At 45.7% G+C, this 17541-nt stretch overlaps 1 protein-coding gene across 1 annotated transcript in view; it reads right to left on the bottom strand.

Annotated features, from left to right (window-relative positions):
• LOC119242342 (cytohesin-3-like) overlaps positions 1–17236 on the bottom strand; it is a 19712-nt gene extending 2476 nt beyond the window's left edge. The window contains exons 1-6 of the mRNA XM_054693922.1: positions 17194–17236; positions 12201–12283; positions 10440–10504; positions 9858–9924; positions 1117–1235; positions 18–98 (exon numbers count right to left, since the gene is read on the bottom strand). Of these exons, the coding sequence (XP_054549897.1) occupies positions 18–98; positions 1117–1235; positions 9858–9924; positions 10440–10504; positions 12201–12283; positions 17194–17236 (458 nt within the window). The remainder of the gene's footprint in view (positions 1–17; positions 99–1116; positions 1236–9857; positions 9925–10439; positions 10505–12200; positions 12284–17193) is intronic.
• Positions 17237–17541: the final 305 nt, after the last annotated feature.

Genomic DNA, 17541 nt, shown 5'->3' with positions numbered 1-17541 from the left:
TCTGTCTAAACACTTACCTTAAGGCTTGCACGAGGTTGAGATCGGCAAACTCATGGAGTTCAACAAAAGCCTGAAGAACTTTAATGTTAAATTCATCCCTAGGAAAGCAAACATGTCATTAAAGACATCCCCTAAAGCAAGTTTTTGCAGTGTCTTATTTTGCAGGACTCAGCTAAGGTTTTTTCACCGTACATGGTTGTCAATGCAAAGGCTGGTGAGTGGGATGCTAGGAGCCTTCGTCACGACTGCTAAGAGGCTGGCAGGGAGCAGGTCACAGGCTCCAGGCCACGGCCCCGTGTGCAGGCCCAGTGCAGATGCTCAGCGGCAAGACTCTTCCCTCAACCTTTAAAACCACCGTAAGGGGGCACTGGTGCCACCCCCACTCATGAGGGGCTCTGAAGCTGCTCCCCCAGGGCCACAAACCAGAAAATACAGGGCTCCTGATGGCCAGAGGCCCTTGGAGGTGGTGCTGCCTGTGGGGAGGCCGCTGCTCATGTACACGGGCTCTGACCTAAGGTTCTTGCTGCAGCCACATTACAGCTTGTGGAGGCTGACGGTGCCAGTGTGTCCCCAGACACCCTGGGATACTGGGCATTCTTGATAAAGTCTTGACCCTACCATAAAAAAAAAAAAAAAGCCACTCTTTTATGGGCCTTGACCAAAGCCCCAGTTGGGGAAGGGGCTGCCTTTGGGGCCCTGCCCTAACTTCTGAGCGCTGGAGAAGGTCAGAAAAGCAAAGTGAATTTCTACTCTCAGAAAAATTAGTAGTTTTCCACCTTTATTCATACCCCCAAGAAACAGGGAAATCACTGAGAAATCTATAGTGTATTTCTAAGCAAAATCTCAAAAAGAAGATGAAGCTTTCCAAGGGAAGGAGAAAGAGGCCACATCATTTTTGGTCCGTCCTTGTCCCCAAGGAAAGGATTCCAGAGGAGCACAGATCCCGTCTGGCTCAGACCACCCTCACCTCTCTCCTGTGAGGGCACGGGAGGAAGTGACCGCTGGATGCTCGGGGGACTGGGGGCAGCACAGCCCCCCTGAGTAACCGCTCAGCCCCCGGAGAGGGGCGGGAGGAGGGCGAGCCCAGGACAGGTTGCCCATTCTCCTTCCACTCACCTCTCCCCCAGGTAGTCCCCGATGACGGTCTTATTTAGGCCTTCTCCTTTATACAGGAACTGGGCTACATCTTCTGGGGAACTCTGCAGCAGGTCATTTTCTATTAGAAATTGAATTCCCTGAAGACCAACATGAGAAAGGAGTGCCGGTTAGGAGGGTGAGCCAGACTCACTGTTCAAAGACAGAGATGCATTTAGTGGAAGGATCTCACTGGTCTGGACACAGCAAAAATAACACCAGCCATACATCAGCACAACTTATTTTTCATATCCCCACACTACAACTTACCCATCAAAGAAAGGTACCTCCACTTCCTGACAAATAACAGGATGAAAGACAAAGAGGCTACTGAACTATTACAGGCAGTTCTTAGAGGTCATAAAGGCAACAGCATCGATGTCCCTGAGCTAAGCAAAAGCTCCCGTTTGCTTCAAACCGGCCCACCCAGCATCTGTGCTGGGGCGCCCAAACCCCTGCTGTTCTTCACTAAATAACCACTTTCCCAGCCTGCTTCGCCTGACTTCTGACTTTGTGACACAGGTCTGATCAGACGGATAGCAAAGGAGAACCAAGAGAACCTCTTCGTGATAAAAGGGGACCAGTCCTGCCTCCCTGGAACACAGATGTGAGGGCCAGAGCCCTTGCAGCCATCCTAGGACATAAGGCCAGGACTAGCACTGGACCTCTGTTCTGCCACCTGGAGCCACTGGACACCCTGGCAGTCACCTCCACTGTGTGAGAAGAGCCCACGGTATAAATGTCTTCATGAGATTTTCTTTTCTTTTCTTTTTTTAATAAGATTTACTTATTTATGCATACAAGAACTAGGGTGCAGGCCAGAGATGTGGGCGGTGAGAGGATTCACCAGAGACAGAGTGGGGAGCAGAATAGGCAGACAGACTGAAATACACTGCTGAGGGAAGCAGCGGGCGAGTTAGGAGAGGTCTGCTGTGCCGTGTGGGTGGCTCCCTGGCTGGGGATCGAACTCATGCTCCAGTGGCTGTGGCTAGCTTCATAGGCTGCGTCTTAACCCCTTGCACCACCAGGGAGGCCCTTCATGAGATTTTCTTACCTATGGCTGAATACATGACCACTGAGCTTCAGCAAGTGAAAATTCATGCCCATCTGAAGGACCTCAGAGGGCAGCCAATAAACTAAATGAAAGGTGCAGACAGGCTGCCCTGGCCTGAACTGACTGTGTCTCGTGATAGGCCCCAATAAGAGCAAGATTCACCTCTAACAGCCTCTGAGCTGCTGGCAAAGCTAGTAAGGGAATAGGGAATTATGTCATCTGTTTTCCTGGAAGCCATTTCTACAATTCAGAAACAATCTCACAACAAAAAACCTATTTGGTGCTGAAGACCAGGGCTCCCTCATACCCAGGCTCCAAGAGTTTGCTGTTACTTTAATATACTACAAATAAAAGTGGCCTTAGAATTTAACGCACACTAAGTTGGTTTAAGAAAGGTTAATTTTTTCAATCCCCAGCCACTGGCGGGGTCCCACCAAAAATAAATAAATAAATAAATGGCTAATTTTTTTTAATCCTTCACAAAAATTTCACCTTCTCTTCCTCTCCTACCCCTAATTAAAATGACCTGACCAAATGTTATCAAAACACACACTATAACGGCAGCAAGTCCTTTCAAGACAAGGATCCCAAGCATTACTGCTGGGCAGACAGGCCCTTCGTGACATGGGCTGGCGTGACCATAAGTCCTTGTAACGCACCCCTGGCAGCTCCAGCCTGTCCGCGGTTTCCTAATTGAACAAAAGCAAAGTCATGCCTCCCAGGTATACCAAATTTCCCTGAAACCAGGGAAGTGATTAAACAGCCTGGTTAACACCTCATGCATCTCCTCTGGTAAATTACGAAGGAATAAAATAGAGTTTGTAGGTAATAGGAGGCCTGGGGATTGTGCTTCCCGGGCATGAGCTGAACTTGGTGTCTCCCACCAGGCTTCTCATATGCAGCCGTCACAGCCTGTTTCATGAGTTTGGTTTTCTCTTGTCAGCAAAAATGTCATGCATTTTAGATGTAATATCAGAATCTGTTTTTGCATATTGACTTCACGTCAATTTATGAAAAAATGCAAGTCCTTGACCGTCTCAGGGCATTTGCAATGAGCCGGGTTCCTTAGAGGTAACAAGGTGGGTCCCTCGTCTCCAGGTCCTGTGCAGCCACAGTATCCACCTCGCGGCCAAACCGAGAGCACTTCAGCGCCTTCTTTTTTCAATTTTGTCACTCATATTGTTGATACCGATTAAATGGTGTGGCCTGATACCATGTTTAGTGTTAAACTGTTCCAATAGCCCAAGGTCAAGTCCAAATAGCCCAGGTCCCGTAAGAACCTGTATTACTACTTTAAATACATGAATGTTCAGATCAGTCTCAAGAGAATTTCCAAAAACTGGAGGAAAAAACCAATAGTCAGTTAATAAGATAACAAATATATTCTGGAATATTCATGGCAGAAACTGGACGGCAACGAGACACAAGGAATGTTCAACAGCTTGGATGAACTGGGCGTGACACGGAGTAAGAGAACTTGGGAACATATCTTAATTCCATTTATGTGAAGTCACTAAAAGGCCACACACGTCTGTGCTGACAGCAGAATCCATACACTCGGAGGGGGTGCCGGGGTGTGCACTAAGGTGCTACAACCGCATATTATTCTGGGTTGCAGTTACACGAGTTGCTTAATTTGTGAAAGTTCTTCAAGCTGTGCATTTAAAACGTGTGTGCCATATGTCATACTTAAAAAAAAAAAAATAGTTCACCAAAAACTAAGTCAGACAGTCCTAAATACACCTCATGATTTTTCTGGGGGGAGCTGCCTGGGCGTCACCCCCTGTGTGAAGACAGGCAAACCTGCAGTGGAGCCTCCAGTTACAACCATGCACCTCTGTCCCCAGAAAACAAGGCCTGGGATGGACGTGGCTTTGGCGGAGATGTGCTGCATGTCCAGCCCCAGTTGACAGAATCGAGTTGTGGGGTGCAGAAGCATCAGCAGGAGGCAATGTAATGCTAAATTAAAGATCATGTAGAACCTATTTTCCTATTATGTATACTGAATCAAATGTAGATAACCAGGGTCATCATTCCTTTTAGGATAGTATTTTGAGATAATTGAGGCTGGGCGGAGGTGTACAGCCTGACCTAACACCCTGACCAAGAGAACAGAGGCCAAAATGCCTCCAGCTGCCTTTACTGAGGTCCATGTTGTGAGGCCTCAGTGACTGTGGATGGGGAGGAAGATTATGCTGCCCCCAAACTGCAAGGGTCAGGGGAGGTGGCAACAGAGGAGTCCAAAGTCCTGCGGCAGGGAATGGCAGGTGTGGAGGCTCCCTGGTTGGCACCAGTGGTGACAGCACTAGTGTGGTCTCTTGTGGCCAAACCTGCAGCAACGGGCCAGTGGTGTTCCGACCCTATGGCTGCAGGCTGTTTTGCAGCTACTTCCCCTCAGCTTCTCCAGCGGCACAACCTCCCATCGGCAGCTCACTCTGCTGTGTGTGCTGGGCGGCCACGGGTCCTCCCAGACCTGCTCTTTCCTGCCCCCAGCTGTCTGCAGCATCCTTCTGCCCAGCAACCTCTAATCTCAGGGCCCGTGCTGCTCCATCAGCTACGCCCCCAGAACTGAGCAGGCTGGGGATGAGGCGCTTATGGGATCTGGACACTCACGACTTGCTCTAAAATTCAATGCTCCCAAAACACTAATGAAGTGTTACTTTCATAGAGTGCTATGAAGCAACCTCACAGGATTTGAGGAAAGTAAATGAGCTCAGAACAAGGTCATTCATCGCTTCTGCACTTAGAGGTTACAGAGGCAGGTGCAGCGGCCCCAAGGAAAGCTCTGGCTCCCTTTGCAAGATACTGCGGGCCTGGTCCCAGAAAACATGGAGCCACAGGAATAGCCCAGGCCAGGGACAAGAGGAGAAAACAGCCAAAAGGCAGAGGAAAGGAGCCAAGGAGGAGAAAGGAGGAGGACAAGGAGGCTGTGGAGGACAGACCCAGATCTAGGGTCTGGGAACCCCGCGATGTGTTCCCCAATGAGACTGGAGAGGTGCCATCACCTCCACGTGACATGGAGGCAGAGGGGGAGGCAGAGACCTCTCATCAGCGAGAACACACTTCTGTTTTCAGCCACCAAGTCTACGGTCATCTGCCATGGGGTCCTACGTGAAGACATGAGGTGAATACTAACAAAAGTAAGTGTTCCAGTAATTAGAACATAACTTACTAGTATTTAGAAAGAGCACATATCTGGTCAACTGTAGAAATGGGGCCCTGTTTCTTCAATCCACGACCATGCACGTCCTTTTCTGTGCAGACCCTCCTGCTACCTGTTCTAGGTGTGTCCTGTGAATACAGCTGCATTCACTTCCTAGTGTTTTGAGTGCACTGAATTTTAGAGCAGGTTATGCACATCCAGAAGAACAAGACGTCAACATTTAACGTGAGTCACACTTCCTCACCTGCTGACATCTAGCAAACCTCAGCCGACGCTCACTCCCCCACATGCCACCTCTACATTCACATACTCAGGACTTGAGCTTTTAAACCATTCTTTATCAAGCTCCAGTGTAGACTTAACTACAAGTTTCACTGGTTTCAGTTGCTCTTGGATTCATTTCTTGTTTTGAGATGTCTACTCGGATGACTCAATTTTTTGAGACCAGAGGAGGTCTTTGTAGTTAAGTGTCTGAGGCCTGGCATGTCTGAAAACACCCTCGCTCACCTCCTGTACCTGGGTTGATGGACATAATTCCAGACTGTAGCTCCCTTCTCCACAGACCCTGGAGAACACTGTCTCCCCCATTATCTTTGGGGTTGCTGCCAGTTAGCTGGGGGTGATTCTTGTTCTTATTCTGCCCTTTCTTTCCTCTTTATCCACTAGTGAGTTTCTTTTTATCTACTAGCTTTGGGATATTTTACTCAACATATGGATTTAAAAAAAAAAAAATCCTGCTTGGCATTTGGTGAACTTTTTGGAATTGAGGATTTCATCATAATTTAGTTCTGAAATATTCTACTATTTCTTTGAACTATTTCCTCCACTCCCTTCTTCTCATTCCTTCTGGGGCTTCTATGAAATGACATCTGAGCTGCGAGACCTGGCAGTAGTTCTGGGCAGAACCTTGGAGACCGTGATCCAGCTCCATCTCCCAGCTCACGGTTCACATCCACCCCCCACCTCCCTCTCCGTCACAGCCAGTTCTTGGGCTTCCATGTGACGCCCCTAGTTTTTGTTTCCAAGGATCTTTTTCACAACTCCCTGTAATTTTATCATGGATAAGCAACATCCTTTCACACTCCTGATGGTATTTGTAATATAGAGAGATGGTCTATTTTAGACCATCTCTCTTTCTATTGGGGTTGTCTCCCCAGTATTGGTTCTGTTTGTTGAGTCTCATGTCTCTTTCACAGTACTGGCTTCTGCCCGTGTTTGATCACATGGTGTTGGGTGATCATCTTTGTATTTAAGACTCACTGGTAGCCTCATTGAATGCCCTGAGTCTGGTTTTCATTGTGTCTGCTTCCAGGGGCCTTACCCAAGCAGAGGGCGTGCACAGCCAGGTGGGGGGTTGACAGCTGGCTGCTGGGAGGGCAGCCATCAGAGGCACAGCCTGCCCTCACGCGTGTATCCTCTTGCTTCTGAGAATCGCCTGGGGGCACATGCCACTGCTCAGCAGCATGCAGGGCAGGGTGAGCAGGCCAGACAACCCCCCCGCTCGGTCTGCGCCTATATCTGCTGCCCCAATGTTGGCCAATGCTGCACCCCTGTCTCCTGGTTCTTTCTTGTATGTGCTTCTGGCTGTTGCTTCCTTCAACTGATCCCATTTATTGTCTGCCTTTCAGATTCCTTCATTTCTAGCCCACTGAATGAACTCCCGCTTGTTAGAGATTTATATCTCACATAAAGGCATTTCTAGGAAATTGGGAATAAATGGGAGAGGATGTAGAGTTTGCCTGCCAACCCCCCTTCCTTGATCTAATCAATTTTCCTCTTATTATTTATAAACCCACTGTATCTGGGCATCTAATGTACCTGAACAAACCAAAACTCCTTGCTCAAAATGTTATCATTCAGTGACAAAAAATTTCCTACTAGCCTGGAAGAATGTACTTACTCTGACAATAGCCTCAAGTTTCACAAAGCCACATGGTTTAATAGGTTCAAGAGGTCAAGAGTAAATATAATTTGGAATTGTGTCCAAGACACGTGAGATCATCCAGTGCTATTATTGACTGAATGTTTATATACCCGGAAAATCTCTATATTGAAGCTCTAAGCTGAAATTTTATGCACTAAATGGAAGGGGGGTGGCCTTTGGGAGGTAATTAGGATCAGATGAGGCCATAAGAATGGGGTCATGGTCTGATGGGATTAGTGCCATTATAAAAAGACATCAGAGAGCGACTGTCTCCTCCTGTTCCAGAACCTGACAATGGGGCAGCCTGATCTCAGACTTTCAGCTTTCAGATTGTGAGAAAATTAATTTCTATTGCTTAAACCACCCAGCCTCTAGTATTTTGTTATGCTAGCCTGAGCTAAGATTAATGCTATAACCAACTCTACAAAACCAGAAAATTGTGATCATTTCCCCAGCAACGGGTCACATGCAGACTAAATATGCCATCTGTTTTTATCAAGCAACAGAACTATAAGCTGGTTGTTGAACAGAATATATTTTTAAATCTCTCAGGTGAAGAAGAATGCACACAGGACAATTTGCTGCAGGCCAGAAGAAGCATTAGCACCCACTTCCTCAGACGTGCTGAGCAGAGGCCACAGGGCTGACCAATGGTCTGAGGTATGCAGGCTGGACTCACCTACAAACCAACCACACAGTCCTGCAGGAGCTCAGGGAAGTGTAGTGGCCACAGCATGAGTCTCAGAGTGGGATTCCCTGCTCAGGACACGGGCCTAGCATTGGCTGCTCTGTGCCTAATTTTCTCCAATCATGAAACTGGAATTAAAATAGAGCCTACCTCATGTGCTTGTTGTAGGGTCTAAAGTGCTTACTCGACAGAGTTCCTATCCATGTCAGCCCTGGGAAACTGGACACACCAGTGTATGTGAAAGACGACGGGCAAGAACCTAGAGAGAGGACGTCCTGAGCGCTTCCTGCAGAGTGGCAGCATGATGTTAAGACAGTGCATGTATGTGCTTCCTGAGCACAACCTGGGAGAATCTGCACGTACCCATAAACTGATGGGTGTGCCACTCTGTCCTGCACCTTAATACATAAGGTCCTGTTTTAAAAACACACTCCTGATGGTATTTATAATATAGAGAGTGCTAAGTGGTCTTTCTCCTGAGAGAGATCCAACTGGTTACTAGATCTGCTGGTATCTCAACTCTGCAAACTCCACTAAAAAAAACCTATCTGTTACGAATCCCAAATATATGAGTCATTCCCAAACTTACAAAATCGTTCCCTCAACAATTTCATTCCATCTCAGAACTGATTGATCCCGTAGGCAGATAATCAGGAAGCAACAGGGAAATTCACAGTGGCTGCAGCACATCAGTTAAATAAACCCCCCCCCCACCTCCTGCTGCAGATGTGCTGTACTTTAAGAAACTCCAAATTTGCAAACCAAGAATCGGGAATAATGGTATGCATTTCTTTCTTTTTTTTTTTTTATTTTGACATTTAGGTTTATTTTCCTAAATTGCTTCAAGTCACTTACCTTTTTTTTTTTTTAATAATGAATGATCATTTATTTTTTTTTTATTTTTTTTATTTTTTTTTAATATTAAATTTTATTTTTATATTCCCCCATACAATTGCAAACGCCCCATTCTGACCCCAATCCTTCCCCTCCCGCCCCCCACCCCCCTGCATTTCTTTAAATACCACTTGCAACTGAGCTTGCACCTCTAAATGCTAAGTTTACAGATCTTAGCCCTTGCACAGTGTAATTCCTGTAATTAGCAAACATTTTTTTAATGAACAAATAATTAACTAATTAGAACAGATGCTCAATGTCAAAAAAAAAAATAAAAAGGGAGCTGTTACACATGGATACTAACTAAAGGTCAGTGAGGACTGAGTGAGTTAGTCTCCTAGTTATCCATCCGTGGGGGCTCCCCAGGGACACCTTCTTCCTCTCCTAGGCCACCAACACTCCTCATGACTGACTCAAGTCTGCTCTTCTTTCTCAAAATCAAAATGGGGTTCCAACTGAGCCCCATGTTCCAAAAAACTTTACAGATCCTTTAGCTCAGCTTCAAAAAATAAGCAGCCACATGTTTCAGCTTTCATTGTTTTCAGGTGTTTCCTAGAAAACTCACCTTGAAGAAAGACCTAAATATTGGCTTAAATCTGGAGAGTTCCTTGGTTTCCACAGAGACATCTTCTGTCGATGGTGAATGAAGGGAATAAGGGCCTCTTACTTGAACCATTTACTCACTCCGACCACAAAGTCTACACTGCACAACTGATCCACTCTCCCTCTGCTGTTGCCAAACCCTGCAAACCCAGGCTGCAGGGCCCGGCTCTGCCTGGTGTCAGAGATGGACCCAAATGAGGGTGCAGGCAGTTCCCACAGGCCCAGAGACTGGCTCAGAGAGATGATTTTGCTTCCCCACACTCATCAGCAGCCTCTTTTTTGGTAAAAAAAATTCAATGTCAACTTTCAGTATTTTACAAGCTGACATGGCCATGTCTAAAAGGGAACAAGCCATGAAAATCCATCCGTCCATCCATCCCTGATGACGTCCTCTTACCTTTTTGGGATCCATGTTAAACTTCTTTCTTCCCATCGCTATCTGCTTATTCCTCTGAGTCGTTTTGCTGTGCACATGAAGTGACGAAGAACTCGTTACCAGTCATTTGCACAAAGCACCTGCGTGCACAGCCCCCAGGCTCCACGCCACCGCCCCCTTCACATCACTGAAGGAAAAGCACTGGTAGCACACAGGCTCCCACTCCCCGGGGGAGGTGGCACCTGCACGCTGCCATGCTCTCACTCGCATTCGATAACTAAACTTCATGATGAGAAATAGCAAGTTAAGAAAAGCACAGTTTCCTATTATACAGAAAGGCTGTTTATGTGCAGGTGACTTCTCAGGAGTCTGAGCTTCTGCCCAAGACTCTACGGGCCACAGCGAACCAGAAAAAGTAGGGGAGAGAAGCAGCCCCAGAGGTGCCCCTGAATCCTCTGCAAAGCAGAGGAAGGGAAACCGTGACTCCAGCCCCGACCCCTTGTCTCCTGCGGCCATCACCCATGCAGCTGAGCATGCATGGGCTCAGCTGGATGATGGGGAAAACAGAGGCAATAACTTGAAGGTGTACACAAAAGGGTTTACCTCTCCTCCACTGAAGTCAGATTGTCAATCTCTGTCATCACTTCAGCAATTTCATATTTCAGCCTCTGTCAAAAAAGAGGAAAGCATTTTGGGGGTGGAGGGTCTTTACCTTCTCCTTGCAGATAAGGGAAATGCAAGCCTCTGTGCACCTGCTTCCCTGAGGGCTCACCTGGACAGCACAGCTTTGGAAAAGCAAGACTGTTTATCCACACACACCTTCGTAGCCAGAGCCACCCCAACTAATGAGGAAACAAAACTGTGGCTTGTCAACCCTTCTCAGGAGATCAGAGGGTTCACTAGACATTTTCTAGTGTTTTCAGGGTAATATCAAAGGGGGACACTGGGAGGACTTCACAGGTATAAAATAGATAAAAACAGCTGAAGAAAAGCAACACACTCGTAGTGTGCTGAGCTCAGCGACTGCGCATCACCTCACACACACCTGCCGTCTCCCAGCACTACCTAAGTTCTTGGCAAGACCGACTGGGGAAGCAGCTGAAGTGTTAATGTTTATTTTTATATTTATTTTCTTACATCATTGCTCAATTTTGGACAGTATTTGACTCTCCCCTCAGGTGCTGTCCCTGTAGTACTCCCACAGCCACAGTCCCCTGGAGCCATTCTGACCCCTCGCTCCGCCTCCCCTGCTGTGGGCCTCAGCTCTGTGGCGAGTGTGCCAGCAGTCAGGATGGCCTATCACGTGCGTGAGATACAGCACCATGGACAGAGCCCAAGAGCGCCTCACCTGTGGCATCAGGCACACCAAGAACCGCACAAGGACAGGCTCCACCTTGTCCAGGCTCCACCTTGTCCCTTAAAATACCTTCCTGTTCTTCAACCAAAACACCTATTCTGGGTAATCTAATTTGTCCACGGATAAAGGGTAACCTCAGAAGGAAAAGTTCCAGGAATTATCTTTCAAATACAAAGACATTTTTATTCAGAACCCTGTAATTTTGTGTGCCAAGAAACTGCAGGCTCCAAATGCCAGCTCTTAGAAAGGAGTTATTGTCTGGACAGGGCCTGGTCTTGCAGTATGTGGTCTACGAGGCTGCATTTATTTTGGCATGACAATGATTAGGAAGCTACTAGAAGAAGAGCCACATGTTGGGTTGACTTTCCCAAGGAAGACCTGAGAGGAAGCAGTGCCAGTCTCCGGAGTGACTTTCCCAGACCCCAAAGACACCCAACCCTGAGACCGGCTGCTCCTCCTGCAGCCCCCTGCCCCCGCACTCTGAGTACACAAATGCGGAAAGTGCAGTGTTTATTTGCCTGTGTATGTGCAGTCATCTGTTTTATTCATCATTCTGCTTCCAATAGCTAGCAAATGCTCAGTGCACAGCTGGAACTCAATGTGTTTATTCATCCATCAAAAGATATCCAAGTGCCAAAAATGTGACAGGCAATGTTCTAGGTGCCGGGGGCACTGGTAAGAGGGACAGGGTCTAGTGCTGGAAGCACCAGTAAATGAAACAGGGTCTCTTTATTTCAGAGAGCAACATGATAGAGATTGCTGCTGGTTTTTTTCAGATATCCCCTATGCCGTGGGGGTCTATTTCTGCTGACTCCAATTTCTGTACTATTTCCAGAGTCTGTACTAACTGGTTTAATAAGCACCATCTCTGCTTTACCAACTTTCACCTTGTGTCTTCATGTGGTTCAGATATACACATACTAGACACCAAATTTTTACATTTTTATGAAGCTACCTGATTTACCATTTTAGCCCAAAGCAAAAACAAAGGGGAATTTTTTTTTTACCTCAATGTCATCAATAAGTTCCTTTTTCCTCCGACGAATGTCTAAAAGTTCTTCCCTCTCTTCTAATGAAAGGTCTTCAGGCACTGAAAGGGAAAAAAAAAAATCAGACTGAACAATTATACCATAACTGCATCATAGAACAATCTGGCAATGTCTGGTAAGGCTGAGGATAGGCATATTCAGCAAACCAGCACTTCTGCACAGGGGTGTTGACCCCTAAGGGGTTCTAGAATAGAGACCTCATGAAAAACATTCACAGCAGTTATGATTTCAATAAAAAAAATCTATAAATATTCATTAATAGAGGGATAAACTGGTTTATTTACTAAACAGGATTCTACACAACCAAGAATAGCTGTACTTCCTCTACCAATGTTGAAAAGTCTCACAAATAAAATGGAGACAATCACATGGAGTCTAAACAAACAGCAAATAAAAACCCAAGGCACAGAGTGGGAGAACAGACTGGTGACTGTTAGAGGTTAGGAGTGGAGGTGGGGGAAAAAAGGGGGCCAAAGTTATAACCTTCCAATCATAAAATAAAAAGTACAGGGCATGTAATGATGCAGAGCACAGTGACGCTAGCTATAGTGTGTTGTATGTTTGAAAGATGCTAAGAGAATAGATCTTAAAAGTTCTCATCCCAAGGAAGACAATTATAACTATGTGTGGTGTGAAACAAACCAGACTTAACAGTGGCTCTCTCCCACAATATACACATCCACTGAATCACTGTGTCCTACTATACACAGCACACTGAATGTTATGCAGCAATCACCTCTCAATTTGAAACAATGGAAATGTAACAAAGACATTTTCAAACACTAAGTGATCTGTATTACCAGAAATGTGAAAGTCATTCTGGAAAAAGGACAAGAGATTAAAAAGTACTGTAGATAGTAACTAATGAGTAACAATTTTCCCTGTTAAAAGCAAAGTAACAAGAATGTTGCTGGGTTAATAATAACATGATATAGGGACACAGCACAGAGGCTGGGAGGTGAGAAATGGAAGTTACATGGTAATAAGGTTCTTATCCTAGGTACAGAGTGGTAAAAATTTTTTTAAGTTTTTTTTCCCAAAATTTATTCATATAAAAGCTGGGGTACAGGCCAGAGGTGCAGGAGGATGAGAGGATTCACCAGAGACAAAGCAGGGAGCAGTACAGGCAGATGGACAAAAGCACAGCTGAGGGAGCAGCGGGCGAGGAGAGGTCTGCCGCGCCATGTGTGAATCTCTCTGGCCGGCTGGGAATCAAACTCGTGCAGCAGAGGCTGCGGACAGCTTCACAGCGCTGCGCTCAACCCTCGGAGTGGTGAAATTTGAAGGCAGAGTGTGATGAATTAATGGTGTATAATGTTTAAAAATCACTCAAAGTATGCAGTAATACTGTATTAAGAAATTCAGAAGCATGACTTTCCTTACTAAATTTAATAAAATCTTACACCCCATCAATTGCAAGTCAGAGATGTTAAAACATGAATAAATTGCAGATCAAAATAAAAGGGAAATGGTTCCATATTGCACCTCAAAGTTGTCTTTCTAATTTTCAAAGTACATTAATAATCTAGGTAACTAACAGTATTACTGCTGTCAATACTGAAGAAACCCTTACAAGCTTTAAGCATGCACACACCCACATGACCATCCAAACAGCTCATCAGCAGCCACAACTTCTCCTGAGCGGTAATGTTCCCCAGGAGTAGCTGTGCCGTAAGCCCTCACTGTTTCAGTCTATATCAAATGTAATAATTTGATGAATTACCCATTGCAAAAAATTTGGTAGTAGGTGATAAAACAGCAGAAGCAGATGACTCACAACTGCATATTTTGGGCTACCCATCCCTAAAAGAAACTGCTATCTTGTTCCCTTCATTTGACCTGTATTAACCATCAGTATAACTGGTTTGCTGGGATATGGGTATCTGTGGAGCTCTGACCAGCTCAGCAGCAAGCCAGTTCCACAGGGCACTGAGAAGGTGGACAGAGCATGGGCTTGGTCTCTGGCCCCTGGTATTCACTAAATGGGTACTCTGCACAAGGAGCTGTGGTTTAACCTAAACAGAAACAATACGTATCTTATAACACAAAAAAACTGGGTAGTGATTTAAATTAACTGGACTTTCTAGCGCCTACTGGAAGTAACAGGACTATGTCAAGAGCAGAGGGAAGGCTGGGGGCTGTGAGCAGTTCTGTTCCATCACCAAAGACGATCTGCCTTCAGTGAGGTGACGGAGCAGTGCTCAACCATGACATACAAGTGGCTGTCTGGGCCTGGCCTGTGTTAACACACGCAGGAGTGGGAGGTAGAATGGTCCAGATCACGAGGGGCAAGGACTACACTGCAGGAGCTGGCTTTCCTGCCTGGGGGCATGAAGAACAGTTACCCCCCATGGAAAGAGAAAGAGGCAGACACTCCTCTTGGGAGGCGAGTTTCTCACAGGAACCACTCAGATCCACCACTCAGATCCACCACTCACTCCTCCCACACCATATCATTTCCCCTCAACCCTGTTGTGCTTATCTTTGTCCCATGACACCCATTCTTTGCCCAGCCCTCTCCGGATTAGGTGAAAGAACATTTTTATACCATTAAACACTGAAGTGCTTGCCACAGCACACCATCATCAGGGGAAATCCTGAGGGTGAACTTCAACCAAGAGGAAAAAACCCAAGCTGGGAGGGGTGAGAGGCAAGAGGGATGGTGAGTTCGGATTCAGGGAGGAAATCTAAAGAAAAGGTGATGATGTGAAACAACAATGCCTCATAGAACAAAGGGAAATAAAACAACAATGAAAACACGTAAACAGGAAAAAGAAGTTAGAATCGAGAGGTCTAAGGAAAAGGGCACATATGATTAACTTCAGACTTAGCAGGAAAAGAAAAGGAATGGAGGTTCAACTTGGGAAAGGGGAAGAAAACCTGGAATGAGAAAAATAATTTTAAAAAAGACAAGAGGAGCACGGGGGGGGGGGGGGAAGATACTACATGTCAGTGTTAATTATATTTCAATAAAGCTGAAGTTTGAAAAAAGAAAAACAGCAATGGTTAGAAATACAAAATACAAAATATGAGTAGAAAAAAATTCCTAATATGTCTATTTCTACTTTGCTAGACAGGAGAGCAAATCCACAATACTTTGAGTGTCTCCTACATCAAGAAGGAAAAACTATTTCCAGCAATGAATCCATACTGGCTCTGGGATGTCCCTTGACAAGAAAGTGCGGCAAAAGCAACTTGGGGTAGGGTCTGTAGCCAGGTCTCCAGGGGACTTGAGCCTCTGCACCTCGGAAACCCAAGACCACCATGCTTGGGGAAGCTGGGCCTGAGACCTTGAGAATTAAATCTACTGTGGAAAGAAACCACACGCAGAGTCAAGGCCCAGACACCCAAGCCGCACAGTCACCCCACTGAGACCGACATATGATTGGCGTCAGCAGGAGAAGCTGAGCCCAGCTGACCAGCAAGCTGAACACAGGCACAGGGTGAGCCTCAACAGACCAGTCTCGAGCTGCCAGCTACATCATGGGACCGGGAGACAATAAACTTGCGTTGTTTTTAGGCCAATGACTCTGGAATACCTTACCACGCAGTCATAAGTCACTGACGTATTTACAATGAACAGAATGGAAAGAAGGACCAAGTTTTAAAAAGCTGAACTGAAACACAGAAACAAAAAGTTCACTTAAATACTCTGTAAGAAACACATTGAAAATATAAGATTACCTAACACTGAAGGTGAAAGAATAGAAAGGACACAGCAGATAAGCCCTGTCCTGAGGAGTGCGAGGCCTGCTGTGTGAGTAGAGGAACAACAGTGGAGAGGGACAGCCACCAGGTGATGATGACTAATCACACAATTAACAAGTCTGATCACACGATCAAGATCTAGCAAGCAAAAATTGATAGACATACATGTAAAAATGGAATTTTTTCCATCAGAGGTTTAAAAAAAAAGGTAAAAATATAGATTTGACTAACACATTTAGCCAGCTTGACCTAATGGACATAACTCACTTCACCAATGTTAAGATGCACTGTTTGCTCACGTTTCCACAGCTCTGGAGTAAACTGTGACACCTGTAGGTCACCACCTACATACCTGTGGACGTGCCTTCTCTGCCTAGAAGTGTAACTGAACAACTGCTACTCTTTCGTGTCTTTGTCAAAAACAAAATTTAAGAACCATCTGATGAAAGAGTGTGAGCTCAGTTATTACTTCAAACCTTTCACTGATACCTTCTGGTAAGGACAAATAAATCCTCATGGGAAAATCTGCAGAATCTGAAAACTTCCCAGAGATGATTGAGGAGCACTCTTTTAAGGAATGCCACACCCCCGGTGCCTCCCCAAAGGCAGCACTGCTCAACCACACCATTCCAGCCACTGAGTGCAAGAGTGACTCCAAGGAGCAAGGCACTGATTGTGAAGTTCTCAGGGATATCCAGACCGACATGTTTTGCTCAGATTTTACCTTTTATATGTATGTACAATGAAAGTTTATAAAAATTCAATGTTTAAGTTTAAAGAACTCTTCCAAGCATTGTAAATAAAACATTCTAACTAAGAAGAAATCACGAAGTCTGGTTGAGTTTGCAGCTTTTTCTGTCTTTGTAGAATGTAAAATAATGCTGCATCTTATAACCACAGGAGACACAGTCCAGCCAACTCACTGTACCCACCAGCTGTGTGATGCATGTTCTTCTCAACACAGGGGGGAAATTTATGCAAACTGACTGCACGCTGGTCCATTAAGGGAAGTCTTAATAAATTTCACAGGACTGGTGGGATGGATGAAATGAATTGGCTTTCCTCAACCTTGAAGGTACCTTACTTACTGTAAAGCAGAGGTTAGAAAGCTCAAAATCACATCTAGGCTTCAAAAGATGAATTCAGCTCCACCAGTGGGGTGCTCTGCACCAGATTCGGAACAAAGGAATGAAGCAGAGGTCCTCGTTCTGCCCTTTGACAAGGCTGTTTCTTGGCTGGCTACCGAGGATGGGCAAGTGCAGGTTTTCCTGGAACAGCGTTCTCATGTTCACTCTCCAGCTTCCTGGGAATTAAGAGCACTGCAGCAGCAGTGCCTTCTTGATTTACACTTGTGGACCCCACGGCAGCTGGGGTTGCCTCTATGACCTAATTCTGGACCCCCAGGCAAGAGCCCATTCCTCGAGCATTTCCAGGGCTATGGAAAGCAGCTCTGTTATACATGGTCCCTTCCTGCCCAAATACTCAACATGCATCATGTTTCTCGCATGAGACTCTAATGGTAACAATGCAAACTGATTACACGCTGGTCCATTAAGGGAAGTCTTAATAAATTTCACAGGACTGGTGGGAT

Source organism: Talpa occidentalis, unplaced genomic scaffold (genome assembly GCF_014898055.3).
Source record: "Talpa occidentalis isolate TD23 unplaced genomic scaffold, MPIMG_talOcc4v2.1 talOcc4.12, whole genome shotgun sequence".
Classification (NCBI taxonomy): Eukaryota; Metazoa; Chordata; class Mammalia; order Eulipotyphla; family Talpidae; genus Talpa; species Talpa occidentalis.
This window is presented reverse-complemented; position numbering and strand designations above follow the sequence as displayed.